Source organism: Alexandromys fortis, unplaced genomic scaffold, assembly GCF_014885135.2.
Source record: "Alexandromys fortis isolate MF-2015 unplaced genomic scaffold, M_Fortis_MF-2015_v1.1 scaffold_9, whole genome shotgun sequence".
Classification (NCBI taxonomy): Eukaryota; Metazoa; Chordata; class Mammalia; order Rodentia; family Cricetidae; genus Alexandromys; species Alexandromys fortis.
Genome location: NW_026067892.1, coordinates 111,393 through 127,058, shown reverse-complemented (window position 1 = coordinate 127,058; position 15,666 = coordinate 111,393). Strand labels below are relative to the sequence as shown.

Genomic DNA, 15,666 nt, shown 5'->3' with positions numbered 1-15,666 from the left:
ACAAATAATAATAAGCCTTTTAATAAAAGATGATCGTTGAAGCCTTTCACTCATGTCGAGTTCAGATGAACTTTACTCCTCTTCCTTGTCCTCTGTGTGCTTCTCAGGTGGTCGGAAGCAGCCAAAGGTTGGGACAAAAAAATTCAACCCAATCTCTCAAAATTGGCATGGTTTCTGTCTCCTCTGAACATGCGTTCTAGGTTCTCAGGAAACTGGCACCTAAGTGATGAACCGGCTCTAGCTGGTAACACTCAGGTCATTCTTCCCTTTACCTAAGCCACGTTTATCCTGAAGTTTCAGCAGAGCCACGTGACAGCTAATCCGGGGTCAGTTTGTCCAGGCTGTGACGTCCACCTGTGTAGGTAATCGCCTAGATGCTGACGGGAGGGTGTGCCACGGCCAGCTCTAAGGGAGCTAGCATGATCTGGAGAGACAGTCATCCCTCTAGGCATGGCTGGGGTGAATTAAACCGGGAAGCTCTGTCTACGGCGGGTGGCCCCATTCCCTGGAATGGGATCCCGGATGGTATAAAAACCATCTTCTGGATTTGCAGCCATCTGCACTCACATGCAGATACAAATATATACATAATTTAAAATAAAATAAATCTTAAAAACGAAGGAGAAATGAGCTGAGCGCAGAGTCATTGCATCCTGAACTAAAGCTGCTGGACTGACATATGAAGGTGTTTGACTTTGGCTTGGCTCCCTCTCTCCCACTCTCTTTGCCTTGTTCTGAGACAGATTTGCTCAGCAAGGCCATTTGGAAGCTTTTTTTTTTTTTTAATTTAAAATCTTGACCAGTTCCCACTGGAATGAAAACATTCTGTAACTCATGGACTTATGCAAGATCAAGGGGAAAAGTCTTTCCAAAGGTTTTTTTTTTTTTTAAATTTTGGCATAAAGTCTGTCAAGACGTCTAGGAGCCCTGAAGGCTGCAGCTGGGAGCCGTGGCAGAAACAGCAGGGGTCCAGTTGCAGTCGTGGAAAAGGGAGGAATCCCCGGGCCCCTCATATGTCAATGGAACAGCGATTTTTGCACACAATGGCCTAAAGTAGATGAAGCCCTCACTGGGTCTGCTTCACGATGTAAAGACAGCAGATCCAATGAAGGACTGGCATCGCAGCAGCCGCGAGCTGCCTGGCATGGTCCTGGGAACCGAACTCCAGCCCTTGGTGAGAGCAGTACGTGGTCTTTTTAAAAAACGGATGAGTGTTTTGCCTGTATGTGTATGTTCACCATGTGTGCAGTGCCTCTGGACATCAAAGAAGGCACCAGGTCCTCTGGAACTGGAGTCACAGATGGTTGTGAGCCACCATGTGGGTGCTGGGACCAAACCAGAGTCCCCTGCAAGAGCAAGAAGTACTTTACCCGCAGAGCCTCTGAGCAGCATCTTTCCTAGGTGTGTTTGTTTTCTCTGACTTAATTAGCCTGGAACTCATTATGTAGACCAGGCTGGCCTTGAACTCACAAAGCTCCCCACGCCTCTGCCTCCCAAATGCTGTGATGAAAGGTATGTGTCACCAGCCCCAGATCTTTCTCAAATTTTTGAGAATTTTTAGGTCATTTACTTCTAACTTCTCTTGTTATAATAAAATGTATTTTCTCTCAAAATTACTGTATTTGCATTGATGACGATGATGGTTCGAGTGTGTGCATGCACGCGTGAGCACACACACTGTGCACAATACGGTTGTGTGGAGGTCAGAGGACAACTTTGAGGAGTCGGTCTTCTCTGTCCACTGTAGGATTCAGGAATCAAGCCCAAGACCAGGTTTGGTCAGCAAGCGCTGTTACCCACTAAGCCATCTTGCGGGTCCATATCAATGTATTTGAAGGGATACAGCTCTTTAAAGTACAGATTTAGCTACATCCTACAAAATTTGACATGTGAATTTTTATTGTACATAGCACTGGGTCTCATAAGGACATTTTCATATAAGTATTGTGCTAGGCGGTTTTGTGCCAACTTGACGCAAGCTAAAGTCATCTTCAGAGGGCGACTTCAGAGGCCAGGCTGTAGTGATTGATAGGGGACCCCAGCCCACTGTGGGTGGTGCCATCCCTGGGCTGGTGGTCCTGGGTTCTATAAGAAAGCAGGCTGAGCGGGCCATGAGGAACAAGCCAGTAAGCAGCCCCTCCATGGCCTCTGCATTAGCTCCTACCTCCAGGATCCCACCCTGTGTGAGTTCCTGTCCTGACTTCCTTGGATGATGAACAGCCATGTGGAGGTGTGAGCCAGATAAACCCCACCCTCCTGGGGCTGCGTTGGTCATGGTGTCTCATCACAGCCAGAGTCACCCTAACTAGGCCATGTATGAAATGGGTTTGATCACATTGCTCCTTCCACTGCCTCCTTCCTGCAGACGTGGCTTCACTTCCTGTAGACAGCGTGTGCTTTCCTGGACATGGAAAAGATCTCACTGTCTATTCCTGTTCTGCCTTGAACTGGCAGAGGTCTGCCTTCACTGCCCCCCAGGGCTGGGTCTGGCCTCATGTGATAAATTCAATATGTAACATTTTTACCAGTCAGTTCCCAGCGAGCTATGTTGTGCTTTTGTCTTAAATCCTTGTTACCAATATTTTGTTAGTTTCCAAAGCATGAGGATTCTAAGCCTCGTTTTGTTGCCATGTTCTAATTTTCTCGCAGGTTGTTACAGAGCACAGCTTGCAGGCCTCTGGCTCTCTGAAACTGACCAGGGATTGCTTTAGTACAGGTGTAAACCACTCAGTTCCCGGCCCAGTGGCTTCAAGAGTTGAGTACGGCTTTCGGTATTTGAGATGGCGATTTAGAGACAGGATTTCCTTACTCTTCTGTCTGGTGTTCATTCTTTGCTTTCAGGGACTTGTGGCTCAGAGCCAACTGTTGCCTGTTGATAGCTTGTGACACACGTGTGCCCTGTTAAATTAACCCTCTGAGAACTCAGAAATTCCAACTTGAAGTGTTCTGATTTCCACAGCACAGACATTTCCACTGCAGATAAGAGCAAGTTGCCAGGGGCTAACAACCACCTTTCAGAATTCTCCAGCAGTTCACGTGGATCTGCCGACCAGTGTGAGCCAGTGCCACACTCTTTGTTGGTTTTTCTGGATGCCTGTGTGCCCTGAGGTCAGAGGACAACTTCAAGGAGTTAGCGTTCTCCTTTGATCACATGGGTCCAGAGACTAGAACCTGGGTCATTAGGTTTAATGACCAGTGACTTTACCCACTCGGTCATCTAGCTGGCCATTTTACTTTTTGATATTTATGTTTTATATTTGTTTTTTTTTGAGACAGGTTTTTTTTAATGTATGTGTGTGTGTGTGTGTGTGTGTGTGTGTGTGTGTGTGTGTGTGTGATAGCCCTAGCTATCCTGGAACTCACTTTGTAGACCAGGCTGCCCTCTGCTCACAGAGGTCTATTTCTGCCTCCAAAGTGCTCGGACTAAAGGTGTGCACCGCCACCGCCCAGCTATATATTTGTTTTAGCCTTGGCTTTCTTTATTTTTCTTACCTTTACTTTCCCTTTGTCTCAGTTGCTTTTTAAGCTGTCTGCCTCTGGTAGAGGTTTCACACTCTTGGAATGAAGAGTGCAATGATACGGTTATTTGATCGATAGAAACAAACGAAGCCTTCCAGCTTGAACAGGTTTATATTTCGGTGTGTTTCTGCGGGTCTGTGTGGAGCTGGTTCAGGCATGTCCCAGGCTTGAGAGTCAAGGCTGACTGAGCTTGGAGAGTCCCCGTACTGTCCTGCTCACAGTCCCTTCTCAGTTCCTCTCACTCGGGAGACCGTCCTGGCTGCAACTGAGCAACTGCGGCTGATTTCAGGGCATTCTGCTCATTCTGCTCGCTGCCTGCTTTCAGTTCTTGCTTTCTGAATCCTACCCAGAATTCCCAGTGGCCATCGTGAGGAGGGGGCTCTTAAACTAGCATTTCCATTTCAAAATAAATTAAGCAACAGGGTTAGCAGGGTTAGACACCCCCACGAGCACCCCCTTCCAGAGGCACCGGATGGCTCAGCGTACCTTGAATCTGTGTACTCGCTCCGCCTTCAATCTTACTCGCCGTTCAGTTTAATATGCTTGCTCTTTTAGTTGTTTATAACAAAACAGCAGTGCGTACTGGAGACTCACACTACCTCAAGGCCACCAGGGCACCATCTGACCACAGGAGGATGAAGGGGTGGTTGGCTCTGCCTCAGGACACAGAAAGGTGGGAACTGGGGGCTGGGTTTCCTTGGTTCCTGGGACACTTGTGACGCTGCCTGCCAAGGGACAATGGCTCTGTACTCTCATCTGTGAGCCCCAGAGTGAACACTTACCTTCCTTCCTTTGAGCTTTACCTCTGAGCTGCACCCAGCAGTTGTGTGAGAATTTTTATGGATTGCATTATTCGAAAGACTTATTTATCTTATTAGCATGTGGAGCCCAGAGGTTACTAGCAGGTGAGCTCCTCAGTCACCTTTGAGACAGGGTCTCTCACTGAACCTGGGACTTAGTGATTTGCTTGGCCATTGAGTTCCACGGGTCTGTTCTGTCTCCCCAGCACCGGGTTCCAGGCAGGTGCCACTGTGCCTGGCTTCTGCATGGGTGCTGGGAATCTGGTCCCCAGTTTGTATGCACATCCAGCCCTTTATCGACTGAGCCATTTCCTCAGCACCTGGTCTATATTATGTAAAAACCACCCAGGGGCTGGAGAGATGGCTCCATGGCTAAGTGCCTGGCTGTTCTTGTGGAAGATCTAGGTTCAGTTCCCAGCACCTACATGGCAGCTCACAACTTAACTCCAGTTCCAGAGTTTCCAGTGTCCTTCTGGCCTCTGCAGGGACCTGTACAAATTCATGAAGGGAAAAAATCTATATGCAGACAACAAAAGTAAATAAATCTTTAAAAGTTAAAAAAAATCAGTACACAGTACCCTCTCATATATGGGGCTTTTTCTCCTAGTGCCCTCTACCCCCTTTCTCTGGGGAAGATGATGTTTTAGCTTTGAGGTAAAGAATAAGTTGCTTGGTGGTGGTGGCACAGCCTTTAATCCCAGCACTTGGAAGCAGAGGCAGGCTGAGCTCAGTGAGTTTGAGGCCAGCCTGGTCTACAGATCGAGTTCTAGGACTGGCTCCATACCTTCTGGGAAACCCTGGCTCACAAAACCAACCAACCAACAAAAGAAATAATGATAAGTGTGAACCTGACCGTGAAGCTTCACAGCCGCCACTTCGACTCCCAAGTCTAACTGTACAGAGTCCATTGAGTTGTGAAGGTTTTGGATCTGGTTAATTTTGGTGTTGGGTGTTTTCATGTATTTGCAATTTATTTATTTGTGTTTTATTTATTTTTATTTGCAAGTGTTTTTTTTTAATAGCAAAGTTTATTTAAAAAATAATGAGAACGGCACTCTGATATCTGGGTTGGGGAGGAAGCTCCCCTCCCTACACTGTTTCTCTCTGACTCCCATTTCACTTTCTGCCCACGACACCAGGATCTGGCTCCACGACTGGGGAGTCGGGGAGAATCACTCATCATAGAACTTTGGCAGTTCGTCTCCCAGGATTACTCGGTGGTCCACGCCAGCAGCAGTGATGGTGGCCAGGTAGATGACACCCCCGCTAGAGCCATCGCGGTTCATGGCCAGAGCGATGGCTGCAGAGGGTTTGCATTGGAGAGAGGAGCAGGAAATGGCTTAGCCTCAGTGCTCTTTCCCTCCCCTTTCCAGCCATAGGCCACATCTCCCTCAAAAAGCATCTTCAGAAATGCCCAGAAGAGCAGCATCTGCCCGTGTCCCTACTGTGAACGTCCCCAGTGTGTCCTACTTCAGATGAACACATGATCCACATTGCCCAAATCAAGCCTGTGCGAGCTGACTTGGAGCCGGGTGGTGCTAGCCCAGCACGCTGCTGGTTCCCATAGTGATCTTTTTCTCTTACTTGATTTGCTCCAAGCAGCCCCATGCATCCCTGCTGCTCCAGAGCTCTTTTAACATTTGCCTCGTTCCCTTCCACTCTCCCAGTTTTACAGGGTGGGTCTGGGGAGATGGTTTAGTGGTTAAGAGCACTTATTGCTCTTACAGATGACCCAGGCGAGTTTGGTTCCTAGCACCCCCATCAGGTGGCTCACAACTGCTTGTAACTCCAGCTCCAGGAGAGCCTCTTCTGGCCTCCACGGACACTCGCACAAGCCCCCCCCACAGACACACGCATGTACCTACACATAACTAAAGTGAATGTTTACCCATGTATTCCTTTTCTGATTCCCAACAGTCTGCTTTCTTTCCATGTCCACAACCCCCCCCCCAAATTAGCCCTCACTTGGCTAGTTACCATTTGTGGTGAAGCGCCTGCACTCCTCAGGGCTCATGTCTGGTTTATAGGCTGCGTCCACATAACCGTAAATGTAGGTACTGCCGGAACCCCCGATGGCAAAGGGCTGTCGGATCAACATTCCTCCCATGGTTCCGTATACCTAGAGACCGGTTTCCCCAGGTCAGAGTCAAGGATCACCCCACAGCTTTCTCCACTGAGACAAGCAGATATGAAGACAGAGACCCCACAATTGAACCTGCGGTTTTCTTTCTTTCTTTCTTTCTTTCTTTCTTTCTTTCTTTCTTCCTTTCTTCCTTCTTTCCTTCCTTTCTTTTTTTCTTTCTCTTCCTTCCTTCCTTCCTTCCTTTATTCATTCATTCATTCATTCATTCATTCATATGTTTTGAAGCAGGGTCTCACTGTGTAGCCCTGGCTGGTCTGGAACTCTATCTACATCAGGTTCTTCAAACTCTAAGAGGTCCACATGCCCCCACCTCCCGAGTGCTGGGACTGGAGGCATGTGTCACCACACCTGGTCAGGTGTAGGTTTTAGAGGCCCTGTCTTTGGACCACATTGCCAGAATGACATGAGACTTTCATCTCTCTGAAGAGAGGAGTCGGGAACCCCGAGACCAGGAAGTGGCACGCTTACCTGGCCCCCCTCGCGTTGGTCCCAACCAGCTACCATGAGATGTGCAGACAAGTCCTCGCGGTACTTGTAGGTGATATTCCTTACCACGTTCGCAGCTGCCAGAACAAGGGGCGGCTCCTCCAGTTCCAACCTGAAGAGGATGTTGGGAGTTAAGGTCGGTACCGTGTTCTAAGTCCCACCCTTGGACCACGGTCACCCTCTCCCACCCTTGGCACCACGGTCACCCTCTTTGCCAGCTACATTTGAGCCGGCAGCAGGAGACTCCAAGCTTCTCTCCCACGTGCCTAGGGGAGCTGGGGTCCCACATCACCAGGGAGAGGTCTTCAGCTGTTCACCCTCTTTTTCTGGTCTCCACCTTCTCACTCCTATTGATAAACCCCTCCTTTGACTCTAAGGGCCTTGCCCTCTCGTGTAAGAGCAGATAAGCCTTGCTTCCGCCCCAATGACCTTGATTTCTCATCTGGCAACCGCCTGATTTTAGGTGTGGGCCAAATTGGCGTCTTCCTGATTTCCTATATCAGGGCCACGATGTGCCCTTTTCAAGCCTCCACAGGGGAGACTGTGATTTCCTCTCCACATAAGCAGGACACTGGTCCCCGGACACTCCAGTGCAAGTTCAAAGCCAGCAAAGCCATGCAGCTGGGGGGTTTACAGGACCCCGGGTCTTCGTACCCATGCAGCTCCAGCTGGTAGGCGGCCATGTCAGCTATGGCTTGGGCATCAGCAGCTGAGCCGGAGAGGGCACAGTAGATTCGCTGGTGCAGAGGGGACAGCTTGTCGAACACCCGGTTCACCACCGCTTGTCTGTTGGGAAGGAGCCAAACGTTCAAGTTGGTCTGACAAGAGTGAGGCTTGCAATGCTTCGATTAAAACAGGAAAAGCAAACAGACATTATGTCAGCTAGGTAACTCACCGTGCTAACCACAGTGAGACTGCTGGGCTGGGGATGCAGCCCAGGTGGCATAGACCCTGCCTGGCAGGCGCAAAACCCACGTGGCCCAAGCTGGATATAGTGCACTCAGGATGCACAGGCAGGATCAGGGGTTCAAGGCCAGTTTAACTAATAGCACGTTTGAGGTCAACCTGCACTACAGGAGACTATTTTAGACACTAAAGTCCCCTGAATCTAGACTTTTAAATTTTATTATTAAAATAATTTAAATAAAATTATTTAAATAAAATTTAAATACCTATATTTTATAGCAAAACAATAAAAAGAACACCTTGTTAAGAAAAACGTGCCTCTGAGCCAGGTGGCGGTGGTGCACATCTTTAATCCCAGCACTCGGGAGGCAAAGGCTGAAGGACTTTTGTGTTCGAGGTCAGCCTGGTTTATAGAGTGAGTTCTAGGACAGTCAGGGCTAAAATCCCTTTTTTAAAATAATACTAATAAAGGTGAAGAGAAGAAGAAAAGCGTGCCTCCTCCTGGCCTGTCTCTGCTGTCAGTCACCTTGAGGGGCTGTGGCAGGTTTTACAGAACAGAGCAGAAACAGCGGTAATGTCAGCCTCAGCCTCACTGGTGTGTGGGGAAAATGGCCGGGGGCGGGGAGACCAAGCAAATGCAGTTCAAACTGCGGTAAATGAGCGAGATCCCTGCTTGACAAAACCATTTTCATCCTAAGTGCAGATAGCAGGGTCCCTCCACAACCTACCCCATGCCCCTCGGAGACAAGATTTCTTTATGACCATCAAAAACTACAAAACATTCAGCCTTGCAGATCCTTGCCCAGGAATTCAGAGGTCCAAACACCTACCCAGCATTGCATTCTGACGGCTTTCTGGAAACTTCGGCTCCATTTCCTGGATGGTTACCATACTGTTCCAAAGCGGGTACGGGTAAAGTGCACTTAGGGCCACCAGCTCCCTTCCCAACACATAGCGCTTTTATGATACTCACCCTGCTGAGACCCGGGAATCAGAACCCACCACGACACCCCCATCAAACTCCACCGCCATGATGGTTGTCTGTAGAGAGACACAGAGCATGAAATGTCAGAGCAAGAAGCGCCTCGGCCCTTCATCTTAAGGAAGACAACTCTTGGTGGCGGGAGTGTGTGTGTGTGTGTGTGTGTGTGTGTGTGTGTGACTGACTCAAGGTCATACTGTCCTTCAGGCCTGAGCTTCCCTCTGTTTTCTGTGCTGTTGTATCCGACTGCAGGGTACTGTTGCAGCTTGGCTGTGGTACAGAGTAGAGACACCTACCCCCAAGCTCCAGCTTGCCTGAGTGTGACCCTTCCCACCCTGGAGAGAAGCTAGGACGGGCTGCTCGGAGAGGCCGAAGCAATCCGTCTGGGAAGGAAAGCAGGACAGGAGGAGAAGGCCAGAGAGCAAACGTCTGCACTGCTTGCCCAGTGCACATCACATGGGTGACTGTGAAGCAGATGGGGTCTTTCCTGGTCCGGATCCCCCACCTGCACCCTTATTTAATCAGGAGCGGGTTCCCAGGGTTACTGAACAAGGGACACAGAAGAGTGCTTAACACAGGCAGGAGGAAGCTGCCAGGAACGCTCAGAGAGAGCAGAAGTCTCATTGAAGGGCCTTCTCTGCAACCAGGGGAGGGGCTGCTGGGGAGCAGCAGCTCAAGACAAGAATTAAGGAAATGTGAAGAAGGATAAAGTCGTGTCTACTTCCCCCATGCCCCTTGAGCTAAAAGGCGCCTTAGAGACCCTCGGTTGCACCATTGCACGGAGAGAACCCATTAGGAGAAGAATGGGTTTTCCAAGCTCACACAGGTCTCACTCTGAACTCCTGATTGATTAGACTTCTACTCCCTACTGCTCCTTGGCAGCGAGTGACCTTTCTGGCCACTCCACACCTCGTTCTGATCTCCAGGGACCCTGCACCCGAGTGTACTTTCTGACGTACTGACCACAAATAAAAGGCCAGAAATGGCCACTCCGTTCTAGCGGCTGCTCTCCCAAACCACGCTAGGAGTGTGGTTGGTGTTTCAGAGAGCAGAAACCAGTTCCCATCTCCTCCCCAGCTCCTAGGCCAGGGCAAAGTTTTCCTGCAAGCATGGGAGTGGGGGGGGGGGCGCAGGGCAGCACCTGGGCCAAGGAGGGCCACCGATCATCCCTCAGCCCCTCGCCCCCCACAACCCTAGCGCTAGAGAGCTTGTCCTCGCTTAGGGTAGAGGTTGTGAAGGGCCAGGTTAAGCAAAGATATGTTTGATGTGTAGGTCCTTCTCAACGAGCCTTCATGTTACCTTTTCACCCAGGTCCTGCACCCAGGACACTTTGTCAGCCCCTCTCTGCAGCGTCCCCAAGCCCCTCACTTAGTTTAACCAATAGTCCACCCACCCCCTGCACTGACCAGAGTGAAAGCGAAAGCGCTTTGTAGCAACTTCCCTTAGAAGCTCCCAGCTCGAGCCAAAGTACGCACCTTCCCACCAGCTTCGCATGCGGGTCCCTCCACAGACCCCCGGACACCACACTTCTGAGCTGGGATACCCTACGTTCACTGTGGAGCGCAAACGCTGGGCGCCACAAGCTTCCTAAGTCTTAGTCTCCTGGTCCGCTTCCCAGAGCTTTAGGGTTCTCTGGTCACCCCACCCGCTGACTCTCACCCCCAGACCCATTACCCCGGTGTGGACTTCTCCCGTCCGGAACAAGCCGGCGGCAGGTGCTCCTGCCCGCAGCATCTTAGCAGAGCGGAGCTCGGCTTTCCAATCGGCTGCCGCGCGCCGCGCTCCCAGCTAGCAGCCTGCGGCCCCGCCCCATCACCGCTCAAGGGGCGGGCAGTTCTACTTGCACTTGGCGCCCTGCGCCAACCTGTGCAGGGCAGATCTGCCCAGAGACAAGTGACGATTGAAGGCACCGCCCTGAAACTGGGGTGGGGCCTGGGATGGGAAAATTCATGCAAGCACGCGAAAAAGGCTGGGCAAGAAGAGGGGAATGGAGTGATGGAGAAAAACATGGGCGCAGGAGCCGCTAGCCAGAACTTCAGATCTGACTTCAGTGGCAGCTTCCTGAACAGCCAGAAAAGGCCAGCCTGGGGCAGGCGGGTCACAGAAGGGGGCGTGTCTAGTGATTAGGCCACGGCTTTCGGTTTCTCCTTCCTGTAAACGCCTGCACTTCTGGGCAGCGCCACCAGCGCCACCGGGTGCGGGGACTTTCCGCGCTGCGGGGCCGCCCTTCTTCCCTTCCTTGGAGACTCCTGCGCAGCGGGGACGCGGAGAGTTCCAGGCTGGGACCAGACCCTGAACAGAGCGCACGATGGCTGCGCTTGCTTGGCTGGCGGCCGCGCTGCTGCTGCTGGTCGACTGGCTGCTGCTGCGGCCCGGGCTCCCGGGAATCTTCTCCCTGCTGGTTCCGGAGTTGCCCCTGCTCCGGGTCTGGGCGGTGGGCCTGAGTCGCTGGGCCATCCTGAGGCTGGGGGTCCGCCGGGTCCTCGGTGTCACCACGGAAGCCCATGGATGGTCGGCTGTTTTGCCGCCACTGGCAGCGGCGCTGGGTTTAGCTCAGCCGGGACTTGCCTTATTCAGAGAGCTGGCCTCCTGGGGAGCGCTCCGGGACGGTGACAACGTTGGAGTACTGTACTGGGGCAGTCGCCTCGACGCTTTCGCTCTCAGTTATGTGGCAGCATTGCCCGCTGCCGCGCTATGGTACAAGTTGGGGAGCCTCTGGGCGCCCAGCAGCCGCAGGGGTGCTGGAGACATGGTGTGTCGACTGTTAGGCTTCCTGGGTTCCGAGAAGCGGCGCCTCCACCTGGTTCTGATGCTCTTGGTCCTCTCCTGCCTTGGTAAGAGGGACTCAGGGCGAAAGAGCAGGGCACAGGGGACAGGGAAGGAATCCATAGTAACGGGCAGAAAGGAAGATAAAATGGTCGCGGGACCATTTTACGGAGGCAAGTTAGGCGGAAAGGGAAGGACCCTGGCCCGAGAGGTACCTCTTACAAGGGTGCTGGACACAGGGAGCAGAACTCGACATCACAGCTCCAGTGTGAGGGTTTCTCTCCACTTCGCCATCTTTCTTTTCTTTTTTCTTTCTTTCTTTTTTTCCCTTTTAGACAGGGTCTTTCTATGTACTTTCTGGAACTCACTATGTAGACTAGGCTGGCCTCAAACCCAGAGAGATCTGCCTGCTTCTGTCTCTCAGTGCTGGGACTGAGGACTTGTGCCTCAAGCCCTGCTAACTGACATTTTTCTTAATTAGTCTTTTAAAAGTTTGATGTAGCTGAACAGGCTTGGGTCGGCAGGCTCAGCCCCTGCTTTCTGGGTGGTGCAGGGAGAGGGGCAGGAGATGGTAACTGGTGTGCCCCAAACGTTTGTGACTGAGCGATCCCCCTCTCTCCAGGGGAAATGGCGATTCCCTTCTTCACCGGCCGCATCACTGACTGGATTCTTCAGGATAAGACGGCTCCGAGCTTTGCCCGCAACATCTGGCTCATGTCCGTTCTCACCATAGCCAGGTGTGGAGGATGGGAAAGGGGAGCCCTGGAGCAGAGGGAACTGGATGCTGGGACTCTTGTTTTGGTATAGCTCTGCAGGGATCCGGAACTCTGTCCCAGGAGCACATCTGACCCTCCTTCCGTCTCTCCACCCCTCTAGCACAGTGCTGGAGTTTACTGGAGATGCTATCTACAACCTCACCATGGGCCACATGCACAGCCGTGCACACGGAGAGGTGTTCCGGGCTGTCCTTTGCCAGGAGACGGGGTTTTTCCTGCAGAACCCAGCAGGTAGCTCACAAAACTTTTTCGTTTGTATAATATAACCTATATATCTCTATACACACTGCCCTCAACTGCCCCCCTTAATAAACAGCTACATACACATGCCTAGGTTCAACTCTCAGCCATATAAATGGGGCGTGGCGATCCCAGCACTTGGGAGATGGAGGCAGGGGGTAGAGGCTGAAGTTCAAAGTCATTCACCCACAGAGCCAACCTGAGGCCATCCTGTGCTACATGAGATCCTGCTTAAAATCCAGGACTTCCTGTATATTAGGCAAAACCTCTACCAGTTGAGAGACTTCCCAGGCCTCCTTATTCATGATGTATCACAAATGGAGCAAAGCATTCTTGGTTGGCCTGGAATTCACTGAGTAGACCAGTTTGGCCTTGACCGCCTCTGCCTCTGCCCCTCAGAGTGTTGGCATTAAAGGTGTGTAACACCACACCCAGCTACAACTTCTTTATAGGCCAACGCAATGCCAGAGCTTTCCTGCTCTGAGGTTCCCACTCCTACCCAAGCTTCTACCCCTGCTAGCTGCAGCCTCCTCAGGATGCCATGCTGACATGCCCGCTGTGGTGCCCTGTTGTCTGTTAGCTCCTCTTGTCTCTGTGAGCCGCTGTCTCTCTCACCGGCTTTCTCGCCCTCAATGTGGCAGGTTCCATCACATCTCGGGTAACGGAGGACACATCCAATGTCTGTGAGTCTGTCAGTGACAAGCTGAACCTGCTGATGTGGTACCTGGGGCGAGGCCTGTGTCTCCTGGCCTTCATGTTTTGGGGGTCGCTGTACCTCACTTTGGTCACTCTGCTCACCCTGCCCCTGCTTTTCCTTCTGCCTCGGAAGCTGGGGAAAGTGCACCAGGTACGTTCTCAGGGTCCTCAGTTCCCACACTCTGTTTTTCCTACGCTGCACTGGGTGTGACTTTCCATGGCTTCCCCGTCATCCTGAGCCCCCACCCCTGTTGTCTCTGGCCCCACACCGCCCTGCATCCACAGCCATGATCTCTGCATTCTCTGGCCACAATCTGTCCTTATGAATCGGATCCCAGGCTGGAGAGACAGTTCAGGGCTAAGGGTGCTGGCTGCTTCTCCAGAGGACCAGCATTTGGTCCCCAGCACCCACGCCAGGCAGTTCACGACGGTCTGTGGTCTGATGCCTCTTCTGACCCACGATGCCTATACACACATGATGCGTATACACACATGATGCATACACATACATGATGCACACACACATGATGCATACACACATGATGCTTATACACACATGATGCATACACACATGGTGCATATACACACATGATGCATATACACACATGGTGCATATACATGCATAAAAATAAAGATGAATCTTACAAAAACTGAATTAGTTTCTTCTGCACATCTTCTACCTAGAAGTATGGCTGTGGACCTTTCTCTTTTCTCTGTCCCTCTGACTAATCTCCACCAGGGAAACGTAGGTATTGGTGGTCCTTCTCACTTGCACGCCCAGTGTGATGCCTCTGCTCCCTGTCTCCCCACAGTCATTGCAAATGAAGGTGCAGGAGTCTCTAGCGAAGTCCTCACAGGTGGCCATCGAGGCCCTGTCAGCGATGCCTACGGTGCGGAGCTTCGCCAACGAGGAGGGAGAGGCCCTGAAGTTTAGGCAGAAACTGGAGGAAATGAAGACGCTCAACAAGAAGGAGGCCTTGGCCTATGTAGCCGAAGTCTGGACCGTGAATGTGAGTACCCGAGATGAACGCCCACTCCGTTGTCCCAACGTGTCTTGATTTTACTGTTTGCCAATCCCACTCTGTCCCTCCTCCAGTGGGGAGTGACAGACTTGGGGGTTTTGGTCACTCAACTCTCTCCGCTTCATTCCCTCCATGCTTTCTGGTGCTGGGAGCATCCTTCCACAGAGGCACACAAGTTCGGTGTGTTAGCGAGACGTACTCTCCCAGCTCCAGGTCCTGTCTTTGCCTCTCAGAAAGCCTCACCTTCCTGCGCTGTGTGTGCTTCATGCTGGCACTGTGTGGCTGAGCTAGTGGGAGCCACAGGAAGTGCCAGAGGCCAGTGGCCAGAGGCGTCTGTGATAAGGACTTTGAGAGAATTGGAAGTGGTAACCAGAGGTTCCGGGTTCCATCCTGCATCAACCAGCCCGTAACCACGCACTCACTACCTTTTTCTAAGGCTGCTTCCCTGTTTTGTAAATGGGAATGAAAACTGGTTTGCTGGTTCTCATCTGTAGTCCCATTACTCAGGCCGAGCACGGGCCACAGGGAGAGTGAGGGCCGGGAGATGGCTCGGGAGGTAAAGCTGTCTGCTGCCTAGCCATGACCTCAGGTCCATTTCTGGAGCCCGCATGGTAGAAGGAGACAGCTGGCCTCTGAAAGATGACCTCTGACCTCCACAAGGTGCACCCTAGTGTCTACTCACATATAAACAAATACAGTAACTTTAAAAAGTAAATAATAAAAGATCCAAAACCACAACAGGAAAGGAGCAATAAACTTTCTGGTGTGAGAACGAGCTGATAGCTCAGTCATTGAGAGCGCGCGCCTTTAACCCCAGCACTCAGGAGGCAGAGGCAGGCGGATCTCTGTGAGTTCAAGGCCAGCCTCGTCTACAGAGCGAGTTCTAGGACAGCTTCCAAATCTACAGAGAAACCCTGTATCAAAGGGTGTGTGTGTGTGTTTTAATTTTCTTTATGGAAAAATGGACAAAAAAAATAGAGAGAGAGAGGTATTTAACTGCAATAAACTGGCCAGTGTGGCCCCGCCTTGTCAAAAAAAAAAAAAACCGACCAAACAAGAAATAACAAAACAAACAAAACAAAAACAAAAACAGTCTACAAAAATGTGTATCAACTGCTTTTCCAGATGACCAGCGCTTAGGTAGGGCAGCTCACAATGGCCTGCAACTGTAGCTCCTGGGGTTCTGACGCCCTCTTCTGGCCTTTGCAGGCACCTACACTCATGCACACATGCCTGCAGGAAGACACACACACACATACACACACACACAACTTAAAATTGCAAAAATAAATCTTTTTTTTTTTTTTTTGATTTTTGAGACAGGGTTTTT

General features: G+C 51.2%; 2 protein-coding genes across 2 annotated transcripts in view; one reads left to right on the top strand and one right to left on the bottom strand.

Moving 5' to 3' along the window:
• Positions 1-5,303: 5,303 nt before the first annotated feature.
• On the bottom strand, positions 5,304-10,672 carry Psmb9 (proteasome 20S subunit beta 9). The gene is made up of 6 exons (XM_050138675.1): positions 10,511-10,672; positions 8,828-8,895; positions 7,603-7,734; positions 6,931-7,060; positions 6,297-6,438; positions 5,304-5,619 (listed from the first exon to the last, which is right to left on the bottom strand). Exons 1-6 carry the CDS (start codon positions 10,568-10,570, stop codon positions 5,492-5,494), a joined length of 660 nt encoding a protein of 219 aa, XP_049994632.1. The 5' UTR covers positions 10,571-10,672; the 3' UTR covers positions 5,304-5,491.
• Positions 10,673-10,807: 135 nt separating this feature from the next.
• The window catches only part of Tap1 (transporter 1, ATP binding cassette subfamily B member), an 18,286-nt gene continuing 13,427 nt past the window's right edge, over positions 10,808-15,666 (top strand). Inside the window, exons 1-5 of the mRNA XM_050138688.1 lie at positions 10,808-11,670; positions 12,225-12,339; positions 12,479-12,609; positions 13,260-13,465; positions 14,127-14,324. Coding sequence (XP_049994645.1) covers positions 11,145-11,670; positions 12,225-12,339; positions 12,479-12,609; positions 13,260-13,465; positions 14,127-14,324 — 1,176 coding nt within the window. The 5' untranslated portion in view covers positions 10,808-11,144. The remainder of the gene's footprint in view (positions 11,671-12,224; positions 12,340-12,478; positions 12,610-13,259; positions 13,466-14,126; positions 14,325-15,666) is intronic.

What these genes read in the sequence shown, in the direction of transcription:
- Psmb9 (XM_050138675.1), bottom strand. Translation starts at nt 10,570, where the DNA reads ATGCTGCGGGCAGGAGCACCTGCCGCCGGCTTGTTCCGGACGGGAGAA. An exon ending in TACCAGCTGGAGCTGCATGG is followed by an intron (nt 7,061 to 7,602) that starts GTACGAAGACCC and finishes CATCCTCTTCAG; the next exon opens with GTTGGAACTGGAGGAGCCGC. An exon ending in CAGGCGCTTCACCACAAATG is followed by an intron (nt 5,620 to 6,296) that starts GTAACTAGCCAA and finishes AACCCTCTGCAG; the next exon opens with CCATCGCTCTGGCCATGAAC.